The sequence below is a fragment of the Cucurbita pepo genome, chromosome LG06 (assembly GCF_002806865.2).
Source record: "Cucurbita pepo subsp. pepo cultivar mu-cu-16 chromosome LG06, ASM280686v2, whole genome shotgun sequence".
In the NCBI taxonomy this organism is placed as follows: Eukaryota; Viridiplantae; Streptophyta; class Magnoliopsida; order Cucurbitales; family Cucurbitaceae; genus Cucurbita; species Cucurbita pepo.
Genome location: NC_036643.1, coordinates 8,154,208 through 8,170,341, shown reverse-complemented (window position 1 = coordinate 8,170,341; position 16,134 = coordinate 8,154,208). Strand labels below are relative to the sequence as shown.

Here is a 16,134-nt window from a genome sequence, read left to right as displayed (position 1 = left end):
GATCAAATGTTTTCAATTTCTTGATATTTCAGATAGGATGCTAGAAGTTTAAAAGTGAAGTTTAAATCCTTTTTTTTTTTTTGCATAAATTCAGGCAGGTGGGACGGACATCAACCTAAAACGGTGAAGTTCTTCATTTGGGAAATAGCGCATAAAGCTATCAGCACGAGTGAAAATCTTCGAAAAAGAATGCCTTACATCAATCTGTCTCCAATCTGGTGTCCACTATGTAAGAAAGAAAACGAATGACAAAGTCACTTGTTTACGCAATGCACATACACTCAAAATTTTTGGACAACGATTCTTAGGGAGGTAAAGGATTTTTTGGATATGGCCTTAACGTACCACTCTTTCAAGAACACAAAAGCCCTATTATGGAAAAACTTCAACATGAGTTTCTTTTGGAATTTGTCGAAAGAAAGAAAGAAATAGAATATTTGCTGGAACGACACAAACCTATACAAAACTTTTCGATAATGTTGTTTACCAAGCTATATCTTGGTATAAACTATCTAATATTTTTACTTCCTACAGTTATACTTCCCTTGGGAAGGTCTTTCGTCAATGAAATTGTCTTCTATATAAAAAAAATAATAATAAATAAATAAATAAATTCCGGTAGGTGATTTTTAAGAACACCGTCAAAAATGCTATTCTAAATTTCTAATATAAAAAATTAGGAATTTGGAGTTGATGGCTAAAATTCCCGTGTATATTTTAAATATATAGCCGATCACATTGATTTTTTTTTAAATATAGAGTGCTTCACTCGTTCATTTTTTTCCCTTTCCCTTTATTTTATATTAGTTCATTTATTCTTAACCATATTAGTTGATCAGAGAAAATATACTACTAACCAAATTCATAAAATATATCAAATATATTATTAACAAATTTCTGAAAATAGGAAAAATGATAAGATAAACCAAAAATATTATTAACAATAAGGAAATTTTTTATCGGATTAAAGTTATATAAAATATATTAGAAACTATATTCTAATGTTTTTAATCCTTAAATTCTTGAGGAGAGTGTNTTTTTTTTTGAAAAGTTGAACATTGTTTTTAAAAACATTATTTATTTCTTTATTTGGACCAAATGGGCGCCGCATGGGTCAAAGTAGCCAACCAGCTGGACCACGTGATATGCGCCCCTTCCCTAGGCATGGTTGTGCTTGTGTGTGGTTCCGTGCATAGTGTCATAGTGTCGTTTGGTGGGACACTTGTTCTAACTCAGTGAATAAGTCAGTTGTACAGAAGCTGGACTTTGCTGACAATCTTGGCATATAATTGAGCCTTGGGTCACGTTTGAAAGAAATATATTAGAAAACGTGAATGAGGAAATGCGTTGACAATAATTTAAAAGAAATCAATGTTATAAGCAAAAAATGAATAAATAATGACAATAGCTTTGATTAATATAACCCGAATAGAAAGAATTGACAACTAGTCACATTCCCTATAATACATTTTGGAGCATTTTAACTCTGGCGGGTGTAGACATGATTTTCGTGATCGGTCATACACCCTCGTATTAACACATTAAGAATAGTAAAATGAAAGCAAGTAAAGCGGGTTTGCAACGGTCTTGCGGCTATGGAAAACACGTCCTGGACAAACATGACTGAGACATATGATACGAGGAAATACATCTTGGACAAGCATGACTGTGACACATGGGACACTCTCCAGGTGCGTGGTTCGTGCGTACGACACGTGGTGAGCTCCTATTTTGTTTGTTCGACCTTAGTTCGATTAATTTTTTTATCCGATTTCGATATTGACCTTATTATAACTTGAAGTTAGTAGCACGACCCAAGTGATGACCCACGTGCATTTCCTAGTCACCACACGTGCAGGACGTGTCCTCCCACTTGTTGTGGCTCATCTCAACTTGCTTAACGGCTCAACGACTTGAGTTAAGGCTTATTCAGCTCGGTAAAAGGGTTTTCAGACTCGTTTCTCACATTTTCGACCCTCCGGAAGTTGTTTTTTTTAATCCTATTAAGGGTATTTGAGGTCACTAAGACTACTATTTACTCAAATTAAATATTTCTTTAGCTAAAAGTTGGAAATATTCAATACGTTTAGGTAAACTAACTTCCATGATATACCCTATTGTTGTGGCACGAGTCCGTACGTGGTAAATTGGATGTTGAAGGACAGTTTCAGACCAGCTTAAAAACATTTAGGGACTCCGGTTAAGACCGAACAAATGAGTGGCTCTATTGTTAGTTGGTTGGAAGAATTGTATGATGTATGATGACATATGCCCTGTGACCCTTGCATACGTCATAATTAGAAATGTTATGTTATGCTGTGTATGTTATGTGATGACCTATGATGCTATGTTATGCATACATGACTCATACGTATACTACGTCATGAATGAAGGGAATAACGAAATTACTCTTATTATATGCTATGATTTTAAGTCATCGGGACCTCATATATTTATGTATGTCATGTACATTGGGATACTTCTCCTTTATGTTATGTTAGTATGAACGCGTACCTTTCGATATTCACGTTCGTTATGATATCATGTGAGCCCTTCTTTCTATGGTATTCGGTGACATGTCAACGTGTTTAATCCAACGAGCTAGGCTCAGGGGTACGTATACAAGCCTGCCTGGTGGGTCCATGTGCGCTTGCGTGGGCCATGTGTGGGGAAATACCACACATCCAACCGTGTCTTCGAGCTCAAAGTCATGTTATGTTGTTTTAAAAAAAGATACGTCCCATCATGTCTGTGCGATTGCATCACCTAACTTCCAACAGTGGAGTTACGTCCTGATTATTTCCCCTTATATTTCAGGTAAAGGTTAAAATGACTCTGCACGGATGACAGTGATTTCGTTTATGTTACTCTGATGCCAATTGACCAGAATAAAGGATCTCCTTTATGTTATGTTAGTATGGACGCGTACCTTTCGATATCATGTGGGTCTTTCCTTCTATGGTGTCCGGTGACGTGTCAACATGTTTAGTCTAACGAGCTAGGTTTACGGGTACGTATATAAGTCTGCCTGGTGGGTCCATGTGTGGGGAAATACCGCACATCCAACCGTGTCTAGATTGAAAAGAGCTCAAAGTCATGCTATGTTGTTTTAAAAAAAATGGGTCCCATCATGTATGTGTGCGATTGCATCACCTGACTCCCAACAATGGGATTACATACCGAGTATTTCCCCTTATATTTCAGGTAAAGGTTAAAACGACTCTGCACGGATGACAGTGATTTCGTTTAAACAACTTTATTAATGACGTCTCTAAGAATTTCAAGAGATTAGACAACTTATACCAATGTTACTCTTATGCCAATTGACCGGAATAAAGGATCTCCATAGTAATATAAACTCTCATGGGTTTTCTTTTAGTTTTCCCGAACGCGCTAATACCAATGGAGATAGTGTTTTTGAATATAATGACAAAAGATTCCCGAACGGTTTTGTAACAAACTTCAAACCGTAACGGTTAAAATGAACAATTTTAAGTTGGAAATATAAATGAAACTAATTTCATAAGTCGTAAGATATTTTGAATAATTTAATAATTGGGTCGCATTAATGTGACGATTATAACAATAAAGTTTAGCAATAACAGTCAAATAAGTTAAACACATTTTTAATCGTGCGGTGGAGAATCGTCGCTATGATAATACAGCAAACAGAACCGTTGATGAAGGAGCACATGTTCCCATTAATATTGCGCTTTCAAATCTCCAAGAAAAGTTCGTGAATCTATGTTCTTTTGTTCTTGCGTTGATTCATAGCTGAATCCAAAAAAAAAAAAAAAAAAAAAAAAAAANAAAAAAAAAAAAAAAAAAAAAAAAAAAAAAAAAAAAAGATTGAGAGATCATGGGGGCTGAGAAGATCGACAATGGCTTGGTGGATGTGGAAGAATCTGTAGGAAATGGAGATGGCAACACCGAGTCGTATCAGTTATCGACTCTGTCCGTCGACCATTATCTTCCTCTTCCCGCCATGATCCCTCGCATAATGTTCGTATTGGTTCGGTTCCTCTTTTTCTTGTTTCCACATACGGATTGTTTATGGCGTCTATTTCTGTTGTGTTTTCGATGAACTGGAAGCAAGATGAACAGTGCTTCTTGTTTTTTGTTTTTTGTTTTGAATTTGATGATGTCATCTCCTAGCTTCTCGAAGCAAGACGAACAGTGCTTCTCGGAGAAAGACGAACAGCGCTTCTTGTTTTTTGTTTTTGTNTTTTTTTTTTTTTTTTTTTTTTTCTGTTTGGTTTCAGTTTGTTTGAATGTTTTTGTTCTGAATCGGTTTCTTGATTTTCTTGCAGCGAGATGTGTAAGGATCTGTTCAAGCAGTGGTCGGAGCTGGATGATTCTCGGTTCTCTGTTGAAACGGTCTCCGGTGGGATCACGAATCAGCGTGAGTGTTCGCTTACACAATGGATTTCTTCGTTCAATTAGATTACGGCAAGGCTGTGTTCGAGGTTGTGGCTATTGTTTCTTCGTTGCTTGTGGATTTCTATTATGTGAATGGATTTTTTTGTGGACTTTTGCAGTGCTTAAGGTTACAGTGGAGGAGGAAAATGGTAGTAACGTTTCCATCACCGTCAGACTATATGGACCTAACACGGATTATGTTATTAATCGTGATCGGGAACTTCAGGTGACTTGCATCGCTTCTTGATCGATTATTTAGTGTGAAAATATCCGTTTATTGTGTACGTTTCGTGTAGTGTTTGGTTTTAGTCGTTGTTCTTAACGTCGGCAACTCGTTTTCCTTTGCTGTCATGGTGTTTCATCTTTTAGCATAGTCAACCCTAAAGCAATCTAGCCACGCACTCTGTGAATCGAAAGCTAACCGTTCTAAAGGTGATATATAGGTTTTGTTCTTAATGTGATATGGAAACTCTAGCTAGTTGAATCTAAGAACCCTCGTAAGCGCCTGGATTTGCAATCCCTAGTTCACAAATGCTAAAACTCCCCCATTAATTTGATTTCACCCCAAGGAAAAAGTAAAACTCGGATTATCTTGTTGATCAAATATTTCAAGGCAAGAACACTTGTTTGAGATTCGAATCACTCCACAAGCAAGATTTGATCATGTCAAGCTTGAATGATTCTAAACATGCAATCTAAACTTGCAAAGAAAATGAGTCATTGACTAAAGGAAAGTATAAATGCTCTTTTTGCTACATTTTCCAAGTCTCCTTTACAAATATAACATACATGCTTTATATAGCCTCATAATGAAAACCCTTAACCTTGCATGAAATATTTCAAGAGTTGTAACCTTCATACTTTATGACCATAATTAGCCACTATTTAATCAACGTACGTAATAAGTAAACTAAAATTCAGCTATGTTTGAAAATATTCTCATGCTGTACATTTGGTGTTCGTTCATGTGTACATGACAATCAAAAACTGTAGCTTTGACAGAAGAAATCTATTGTGCTCAAGCCTGATCTATATTGGTTCAGAATTCATATGTATATATCTAACTTTTTTTTACCATTGGCAATTGAGTACTGAACCAACATCTACGAAGTGGTTATTATTATTATTGTTTTGTGAATCATCTGATTAGCAAAATTGATTTTGGTGTTCTGGGTGATCTATATACAGCTCTTAAGGTAGGTCGTATTCTGTTCGTTTTTGTTTTATGCGTGCATACAAGTATTGAAGACTTCTTCTCTGTAATCAATTCATATTTGCTAAAGAGAGTGCCAGTTGTTTTTCTCTCTGTAATTGAGTCTAAGTTATCTTCTTTGTGTGGGAAATCCTGTTCCTGACACAGAGAGGCGCGAATTGCCTGGGGTTGGATCTTGCGACTTTCAAGATTTTGAAACTTGATTGGACTTGTTGCTCAGAGGGTGTAGTGTAGGCCTGGATCTCTTAAATCATGATCTTCTTTCTCTCATTCATAATTTCCTTGTCTTTTGTTCCATTTTACTTTCTTAATGATTTTTCCTACTACTATTATGATCTTACTTCCCTTACTTGCATGGTCTTGAACCAAGAGGATTCAAGAAAGTTTGTGTGGATTTCATGAAATCTAGTGTGCAATCTATATAATACAACCATGTATTTTTTATTCTTATCTTGAATTTGATTGTCCAAATAATGCAACTAGTTTTTTTATTTTTCACTTGGCTTCACTCCGTAATCTCATGAAATCTTGTATTAGGCAATCAAATATCTTTCAGCTGCAGGATTTGGTGCCAAGCTTCTTGGAGTTTTTAAAAATGGCATGGTGCAGTCATTTATTCATGCACGTACGCTAGAACCATCAGGTAAGAAGGCATTGAGAATCTGTCTGATGTAGACCTTATTTACACACAATACAGTTGAAACATTCAATATAGAAGATAGTTGCATCATTATGTAGCATTTCATCTAAGAGTGGCCACGTTGAAAGCTTTGTAGTTAAGATCTATTAGAGACAGGAAATGAAATATTAATTCAATACTAATATGTACATTTTAATAGTTAGATCTTGGTCTAAAATTTGTTTTTCACGTCCAGCAATATGTCGGTTGGGTTTTGAACATTTCACTTGAGAATCTTAATTTTTTCAATAGTAATAATTCAAATAGCCCTTGATTGGTTTAGAACCAGTTTATTCTTTAAGTACTTCATGCTCACAGCACCCCGCGCCTCCTCCCCCCCCCAACCCCCACCTCTCCTTTTTCCCTTCAACCCCGGTTTTTCTTCATCAGTTTCTGCATTTAAGTTAGGTGTTCATCCTTTGATCTTGGATTTTATTAGCTACTGGATCTTCAACCGATTCATCAGTTTCTGCATCCAAGTTTAAACAGTTTTATCTGATTTCGGCTTCCAAGTTGAGCATCAGGTCTTAGTTTCTTTTTTAAGTTATGTTTCTGGTTTACCCTTCTTTTGAGTGAAGGATTTAAGGAGCTATTGTGTAAACAATAAGTATTTATGCTGGTTAGAGAATGACAGCTTCTTTGTTGAAGACATGGCCAACAAGCTGGTAATCCCCGGGGATGAATTTGGTACAACTCGCTTATGAATAAGATCTTCTCTAGGTTGGAGCACTGAGTGTGCAGTTTAGCGATCATCAGGAGCTTGGAAGAAAGCTTAGTCAAGTCTTTGTGGAAATTTCTAAAAAAGGTTGGCTCATTTTATGGGGTATGTTAAATGACTTCCTAAAGAAGTATGAAGAATAATTTCAGAAATCACAGAATCTGCCTAAGCTGCCCATGGTTAAGGAGTCTGTCAACTCCAGTCTCCAGAAGTTATGTGGAGATGGTGAACGGAAATCTGAGGCCCAATGTCCAATTGAAAAATCTTAATAGTTTTAAAATCTTCTCAACCAATTTGGCTAAGAAATGATCATGAAGTGGTGAACATGAGTTTTACTGAATTATTTGTTATTTCTTGAGGTCACTGTTTTGATCAAGCCTTTTATGGTCGATAAAGCATTGCTCAACATGGATGAAGGAAGATTTCTAAAAGATTAAGGATCAAATGGAAGATGGAAACTCTTAGGAAATTTCATTTGATGATAGAAAAGTGTTCAAGAGAAGAACAATTTCACTCAGATCTTGTTGAAGAGCATGGAGGTTGGATATCAATTAAAAATTTACCTTTATCAGTTGGAAGAAAGGCACTTTTGAAGCGGTAGCATAACACGTTGGAGGTCTTGTTATATCTCTGAAGCTTATATGAAAGTAGGAATTTTGATCCTTCCTTTGATCCTCTATTTTTTAATAGGAAGTTGACTGAGAGTGACTTTTCGAATTCCTTGGATTTTTAAGGGTTAAGTCAGCAAGTAAAGGTGAAAAGGCCCTACATATGAAAAAATTGATGAGATTCCAGCCATATTAAATTCGGAAGGTTAGAGATTATACATCAATGACTTATGATTGGTTGATGTGTTTAAATGACCAAGGGCTGCTTGATGACCAGTCATTACTTATAAGGAGATTCCTTCATCTACAGTACGTCTACGATTAATGATCTGCCAATTGAAGAATGTGGTATTAATGTAACGTCTGTTGATGTAAATGCAATAATTAAAGAAAAGTCTCTTCACGATCCTTCAGTGGCTTTCAACCCCTTATTCCTGATTCTTGAGGAAGTAAGAAACAGTTTTAGTGAGGCATATCCACTCTATTATACACGGTAAAAGGTAACTGACCCCTCAGTCCCTACTTCAATGATGAATGATTTTAATGCAGATTTTTACATTTTTACATTTGCCTTATACCAAAAAGGATGGACGCATGAGAAGTCAGGGATTATATACCTATTAGCCTCATCTCTTACCTTTACAAGATCATTGCTAGAGTCCTTTTGGAACAACTCAAAAAAGTCCTCTCCACCGTTACTAATTACCGATCAGCTTTTGTGGTGGGTAGACAAATTGTTGATGCCTGATTGATTGCCAATGAAGTGGCGGAGGTATGTTTCAAGAAGAAGAAAAAGGGCATTGTGGTTTAAATTGATATTGAAAATGCTTTTGACAAAATGGATTGAAATCTTCTTGATTTAATCCTCAATACCAAGGGTTTTGGTACAACAGGGAGGAAGTCGATCAAAGGGTGTATATCATCTCCAAACTTCTCCATGTGGGACTTTGTTTGCACCTAACAATCTTCCCTTCAAACCAAGTACCACCCTTGAGCCTCCCTTCATCCATCCACTCTCAATTACCTACAAGAGTTTGTTCTTATCAAGGCCTAGAGCAAAGCTAGATAGAGCACTGACTACAAATCACATTGTTTGATAATACTTGGTGTCGATCACTATCACATTCTTAATCTCCTCTCTTCAAATAAAGATTCTCCTTCTATCAATCAACCAGATCTGATAGGACTCTCCCATCCAAGTCCATCTAATTTGATAAAGTTCTACTTGCTTAATACATCACAAGCACTTCTTGTCCAATCTAGGGATTCATCTACAATGGCTCACTAATTTTGTTCGAAATCACTAAGGATCTCACCAACACAGCTAGGTTGATTCCAATTAATAAGGAAAAAGACCTCCATATATCTTCACAATGGGATGATGTTGTCCACGGTGGACATAAATCCTCATGACTTTACGTTTGGAACTACCTTAAAAGTCACATACTAATAAATATAATTGTCGTCAGTCACATCATAGACTTGCCCCTTCCCTAGCCAATGTTGGAGTTTGTTTGCACCTAACACAAGGAATGTAACAACCATCTCTTTCAAGGTAAGAAAAACACTTTTTTTTAAGGAAAATACTTTTTGTTAAGTCACCGCTATACCCACAATCTTAAACTAATAGGATGCATTATATTTAATTATATCAATATTTCAACACTCGTTACTTGTGGGCATGAAAATTTGTGAAAGACCAAACAAATGGAATCAATATTAATTCAGGAGGAAATGATATTACAAGGGTTACAGGAGTTCGAATACAAGGCCTTTTACTCTAATACCAATTTGATAAAGACAAAAAAGACCCCTCCACATATCTCTACAATGGTATGATATTGTCCATTTTGAGCATAAGCTCTCGTAACTTTGCTTTTAGAACCATCCAAAAGGCCTCGTACCAATGGAGATAATAATCCTCACTTCTATTCCATGGATCAACCCTCTATGTTCTCGTGTTTCCTCCCTTCACCCAAAATTTTCTTGCCTCCAGCCTACTATTCTATCCAGTGTTCGATTAATCTAGTTTTTTTTAGATTTTGTTCGTGGTTATTTTGTGTTTTTATATTATTAAGTTGATCCCAAATTATGGAGGTTTGAAGCCGTTGTATATGTGATAATTGTTTTTGCATTTGGTATGAAGTTGATATGTTCTATATGTTGAAATGTGAAGTACAACTAGGTAACTCCCTTCTCCCTCAGATATTTGATGGGGTTGACGACACTTTAGTTGAACTATAGCAGCTTCCAAAGCAAGCTTGTTTCTTTAAACAAGATATGATGAGGTTGACACCTCCCGTCTCTCCAAATTCAACTCTGTCAAATGGTTAGCAAGTTGTTTGTTTTGTGTGGCATCATTTTGGAGGACGAAAGTTGATCAATGTGCCTGCTGGGGTTGTTAAACATGGATGGAATTGTTTGCGGGAAATACTAAAGAATTTCTTTAGTCTTTTGAGGCTTGCCATTATTTGGACAATTTCCCTTTTAAGATGTCTCCTAGAATAGATCCAATTTCTCTTTATGAGATAAATGAACCGTCCAACAGGTGAAGTTATGTGGATGCTGCTACAACTGCACAATAGTATTATACTGTCTGCTTTGGGCTTAAACCCTCACGACGTCACTTTTGGAACCACCCAAAGGGCTTCATATTAATGGAGATAATTGTCCTTACATCGAGCTCTCCTTTCCTTGGTCAATATGAGAATTTGTTTTCTCTAAACACTCCTTCCCTCAAACAAAGTTTCACACTTGAGCATCCCTTCAATGTCTACTACTAACAACTAGAGCTTACTCTTCACCTCGAGGCAGTAACTAGATCATCCCAAGGCAACATCCAAATAGCACAAGCACCGAGTCAGTTTGTTTTGACGTCAATTTCTAGTCTCCATCTCATTCAAGGCTTCAAAAATTCTAAGCTGCGAGTTTGGCTCTCTATTGAAAGTCTTTTTGAATCCTCAATCAGCACCATGTTAAGTCTGTTTTAACGTTAGTTTCAAGTCTCCGCATTCAAGGCTCCCTAGCTTCTAAGCTGTAAGTTTGGCCCTTTGTTGGGAGTCTTCTCCTTCTCTTAGCAGTTCCTTTTGCATTATTTATGAAGTTTTATCTGTTGGAGGGATCCTTTTGTCTGCTGCTTTGCATTGCCCAAGACGCTCTCATAATTTCCTACGGTGTTCTTTATTTTATCTTTTATTTGTTTTCTCTTTACCAGACATACTTCCTATATACCTTTTAGAGCTCGTATCCTTGAGCATTAGTCTCTTTTTATTTGTTCAATTAAAACTTTGTTGTTTTTTAAAACTAGCTCTTGATTGGGCTGAAGGACATTGTTTGGAGTTGGGAGAATGATAGCCTGTCTTAGGAGATGTGTGGTTTCATCAGACTTGAAGTAATGTTGTGTAGGATAGTTTAAGATGCATTATTTGCGTTTACAATGAATATTGATTTGCATTGGAGGTTGATTAGACAAGACCAATTGGCTTAGTTCATTATAACCTGGACTAAACCGAGCTATATCCTGATTTAGTGTGAACATCAATTTGGGATCTTTTAACCCTTAATTTTTCATCCATCTTTTTTACTTTCAATAGAGTTGCTTGTATGTTTATCTTGGAACTGCTTCCCCCTTCAATCTCTCACGTTTTCATGTGTCATGTCCTATTTTTTTTTTTTTTTTTCTCTATGGGAGAATCTTTTGAATCCTATGATTAATAACAAATATTCTGTTAATTTTGCTTGGTTTTGCAGATTTAAGAAAGCCAGAGCTAGCTGCAGAAATTGCTAAACAGCTTAATAAATTCCACAAAGTGTATATTCCAGGTTCTACAGAACCTCAGTTATGGAACGATATTTTAAAATGTTACGGGAAAGGTTATTTTTCTTCAACCAATAACAAGCATCTTCTGGTCAGAGGACCCCTCATGCAGTTGAATATTCTATTTTCTTTTGAACTGGTTTTCACGTTTCTCATTGTTGACTTTCAGCCTCTGCACTGCAATTTGATGATACCGAGAAGCAATGTATATTCGATTCAATTTCTTTTACGGAAATTCACAATGAAATACTTGAGATTAAGGTATTCTCTTGCATAGAGCCATTTTATTGATTCTTTGTAATAGCTTTTGACTATTTTTTGAGTGACCATCTGCTTTGGAAAAGAGTCTGTTTATTGATGCAACTTGATTGAACAGGAACTAACAAGCCTCCTTAATGCACCCGTTGTGTTTTCTCACAATGACCTGCTTTCTGGGAACCTAATGCTAAATGAGGAAGAAGGTAACCACCTATAATGCTACATTCCACTTCTTCCCTTGATTCCTTCAAATTCTCCATTACCATACATTGCTTTCTTCTCTCATATAACAATATATATGTACTCCCCCCGCTCTCTCATGTACTCTCGTCTATATATCCTTCTCCATTTTCCATATTATTATTATTCCCTTATGATATGAATTATGAAGATGTGCTTTCATATTGCAAATATTAAGGATATTAAATAAGATCTTTTATACTTTCCAAATAGTTGTGCAAGGGGCATTAGCATGTCTTTGACTGTTGAGAATGAACAACTTATGAGATGTCGGAGTAAGATATAATGGTAGTAATGTGGACGTTAGGACTTCGAATGTGGATCTTCTTCTGGTTAGCAATTTGATTCCCTCACTAGGCTGAGAGGGAACTTGACGACCAAGGATTGGCTGTGAACTTTAGTTGACTTCTCTGCTTTCCCCCAATATGATTCTCATCATATTGACCTCATATTGCTCATCTTACTCATCTTACTAACATGCAGAACGACTCTACTTCATTGATTTCGAGTATGGATCATACAATTACAGAGGCTTCGACATTGGTAATCACTTCAATGAATATGCAGGCTACGACTGTGACTACAGCTGGTAGGTTCTTAATCTTCTTTTCATCTGTAAATTTTCCGTCTAAAATATAGGAAAATTGGAGTTTGACTATAGTTTTATCAATTGCTGAGCAGTTATCCGTCCAAGGAGGAACAGTATCATTTCTTCAGGCATTATTTACAACCTGAAGAACCAGACGAGGTGCGTTGACAGAAATACTCATTTCATTTTAGCTCAAAGATTCATGCATTCTGTTGATGTATGTTTAAAAAGTCTAGAATCTGGTAGACATTTTCATCAACCCATGATGACCCCTGCCATGAACGCTTTCCTTATCTTACTTTGAGCCTCAACACCATACGCTGTAGGATTGAGGTTTTATGCTCATCCTCACGAATCTTCTTCTCTTTAATTCTTTTTCATGCATTTTATGTTGAGGATTGTTGGGAGAGAAGTCCCACATTGGCTAATTAAGAGTAAGGAATACATCTCTATTGTTATGAGGCTTTTTCGGGAAGCCAAAAGCAAAGCCATGAGAGCTTATGCTCAAAGTGGACAATATCATACTATTGTGGAGGTCCATGGTTTCTAACATGGTATCGGAGCCATGCCTTTAACTTAACCATGTCAATAGAATCCTCAAATGCCGATCAAAGAAGTTGTGAGCCTCAAAAGTGTAGTCAAAAGTGACTTGAGTGTCGAACAAATGGTGTATTTTGTTTGAGGGCTCCAGAGAAGGAGTCAAGCCTCGATTAAGGAAAGACTGTTCGAGAGTTCCGTAGGCCTCAGGGGAGGCTCTATGGCTGTACTTTGTATGAGGGAAGGATTGTTGAGGATTGTTGGGAGAAAAGTCCCACATCGACTAAATAAGAGTAAGGAATACATTTCCATTGGTATGAGGCTTTTTGGGGAAACCAAAAGCAAACCCATGAGACCTTATACTTAAAGTAGACAATATTATACCATTGTAGAAAGTCATGGTTTCTAACGTTATGGGCTTCCAATTCTTTGCTTAAACTGAATTGGTACTCTACCCTAGGCAGTAATCTTTTTTCCTTTTCGTTCTCTTATGTAAATGTACGAGTACCAGAAGATATTAGTACTCTGACGCTTCGAGGATCTGCAGAGACATTGTACTTTTTAGCAATCATTTTCTATACTAATTTGAACTACTGTATTTTCGTGAAAGGTTTCCCAAGAAGATCTTGAAGCTCTCTACGTGGAGTCAAACACATTCATGCTGGCTTCACACTTGTATTGGGCTTTATGGGCGCTTATACAGGTATCTTACTTCATCCATTGACCTTCCATACTATTTGACCCAAATGTTCTATGTTCTATGTTCTATGTTCTATGTTCATTCACTTTATTATACTTTTTAGGCAAGGATGTCTCCAATTGATTTCGATTACCTTCGTTATTTCTTCCTCCGTTACAACGAGTATAAAAAGAATAAAGAAACATATTGCTCTTTGGCGAGATCTTTCCTTGCTCGATGAGGATCGGGTCGTGGACCTGCATAGATAATACAATGGGGGGTGTGGTAGTATCAACAATCAGTTTGTATCAACTCCATAAACATAGAGGCAGGTTTGATTTCTCATTCTTTACTTGATCTGTTGTAAAGTGGTATTTTTACTCTGATAATTCGTCATAAACTTCAAATAATCTATTACGTAAATTTGTTTTCATGGTCAGTTCTTAGAAGTTTTTAGAAGGATTTGTTAGGAATCATGGATCTCCACAATGGTATGATATTGTCCACTTTGAACATAAGTTCTTGTGGCTAGTTCTCGTAGCTTTGCTTTGGGCTTCTCCAAAATACCTCATACCAATGGAGATGTATTTTTTACTTATAAACTCATGTCGAACAAAGTACATTATAGAGCCTCCCTTGAGGGGCCTACGGAGCCCTCGAACAAAGTACACCCTTTGTTCGACACTTGAGTCACTTTTCACTACACCTTCGAGGCTCACAACTTCTTTGTTTGACATTTGAGGATTCTATAGACATAAATTAAGGGTATGACTATGATACTAGGTTAGGAATCACAGATTTCCACAATGGTATCCACAGGTATAGTCTAGTATAGTAGGGTGCAGTTCCCTTGAAGCGGGGATATCGTAAGGAATTGATGAGCATAAGTTCTCATGACTTTGTTTTGGGCTTTTCTAAAAGGCCTCGTACCAATGGAGATGTATTCCTTACTTATAAATCCATGATCATTATGTAAATTAGTTAACGTGGGTCTCCCTCCCAATAATCCTCAACAGGTTTCCCGTTATAACAGATTTTAAATGAATTTTCTCTATTTAATATTTTTGGCATAGAACATAGTTTGGATGAGAGACAAAAGTGAAAACAATGTTTTTGTCTCCCAATTAGTAAATAGCAAGTCAATTAGTTCATTGTTATTAATTACAATTATGCTGTAAAGTTATGATATATAAATTAGCTAATTAAAATTAGTCCAAATAAACGTTCAATAACTAATGAGTTATAATTATTGACAAACATTTATTAAGTTAACTCATCCTAATTAATTAATGATTATGTCAATTGTTAGCTAATTAATTAATAATTTTAGTAAATAAGTAATTTATTACTTTAATCAACTTTTATTTGTAAAATTGAAATAAAAATGTATTAAATAAGTTATTATAAATTTATAATAATCCGTCCTTATCATGATCTTTTCTATAGGTCGAACTAGTGTGAGTGGTTTAAACTTTGACCTTGATTTCTTTTCGGGTTTAGTATTATAAAAATACATAGTAAGTGACTTTACTATTGTGGACGAAAAATGTAAATACGCAAGTAGACCATACATGAAAACTTTTCTTACATAATTTTCATCTATTGGCTATATCGTCAAGTTGTGACCATGTCGTTAAGAAACATAAGAGACCGAATCGGCACCCTCTCATGGCCATATGGCCAAATTTTCCGAAAATATTAGTGTTACTCTATTATGATGAAACATTTGTGGGCATATTGCAACCTCTCATGCCCATTTCACCAATTTTTCTAAAGAACATAATTGTGATAATATCATCACGAAACGTTTGTGGCCATATCACAACCTTCTCATGGCCGTATCACCAAGTTTTCTAAATTTCGTTTCGCGTAGAGGAAAATTCGGCTAAAAGAGATTAAATAGATAAATTTTGAATTTTATGGTGAATTTTAGCTCATTTTAACTTCTTTCGAGGGTCATGCATAATGATTACTTCCATAATTGTTTTATAATTTCTATTAGCAAATCTCTAAAAGAAATTATTCATAACTCTTTCATTATTACCTTCAAATATCCTTTCAATGGATTTTCTTACTCTCTCTTCCTTAGAATAAGAGAAACAACTATGTATATAAAGTGACCAACTAAACACCTCTCAAGACCAAGAACACTCAAGAAACAAAGAGTTAGGTAAGTTTATCAACTTTCTTCCCTTAAATCTGAGACTTCTCTCAAGAATCAAGACGTTGAAATATTCTTCTAGGAAGGATTCTCCATAAGATCCGCGAAGAAGTTTGGCCAAGATGCTGATCCAAAAGCGGAAATCCAAGAACCGTCCAAGAACGGTAAGTGACCTTCTTCCATTGCTAATATCTCTTTCTGTGTTGAAGTAAAATT

At 36.0% G+C, this 16,134-nt stretch overlaps 1 protein-coding gene across 2 annotated transcripts; it reads left to right on the top strand.

Moving 5' to 3' along the window:
* Positions 1–3,835: 3,835 nt before the first annotated feature.
* On the top strand, positions 3,836–14,190 carry LOC111797734 (probable ethanolamine kinase). Of its 2 annotated transcripts, none has more exons than XM_023680844.1 (11): positions 3,836–4,002; positions 4,311–4,402; positions 4,539–4,645; positions 6,170–6,275; positions 11,388–11,510; positions 11,624–11,715; positions 11,831–11,915; positions 12,436–12,541; positions 12,634–12,700; positions 13,689–13,781; positions 13,882–14,190. In XM_023680844.1, exons 1-11 carry the CDS (start codon positions 3,860–3,862, stop codon positions 13,996–13,998), a joined length of 1,131 nt encoding a protein of 376 aa, XP_023536612.1. In that variant the 5' UTR covers positions 3,836–3,859; the 3' UTR covers positions 13,999–14,190. The 2 variants fall into 2 exon arrangements, with proteins under 2 accessions (XP_023536612.1, XP_023536613.1); XM_023680845.1 differs by having other exon boundaries at positions 3,869–4,002; positions 4,311–4,466.
* Positions 14,191–16,134: the final 1,944 nt, after the last annotated feature.

Excerpts from the sequence above, each read along its gene's own strand:
- LOC111797734 (XM_023680844.1), top strand. The coding sequence starts at position 3,860 with ATGGGGGCTGAGAAGATCGACAATGGCTTGGTGGATGTGGAAGAATCT. Across the intron at positions 4,403-4,538 it reads CGGTGGGATCACGAATCAGC|TGCTTAAGGTTACAGTGGAG; the intron begins GTGAGTGTTCGC and ends GGACTTTTGCAG. Across the intron at positions 11,511-11,623 it reads TTTAAAATGTTACGGGAAAG|CCTCTGCACTGCAATTTGAT; the intron begins GTTATTTTTCTT and ends GTTGACTTTCAG.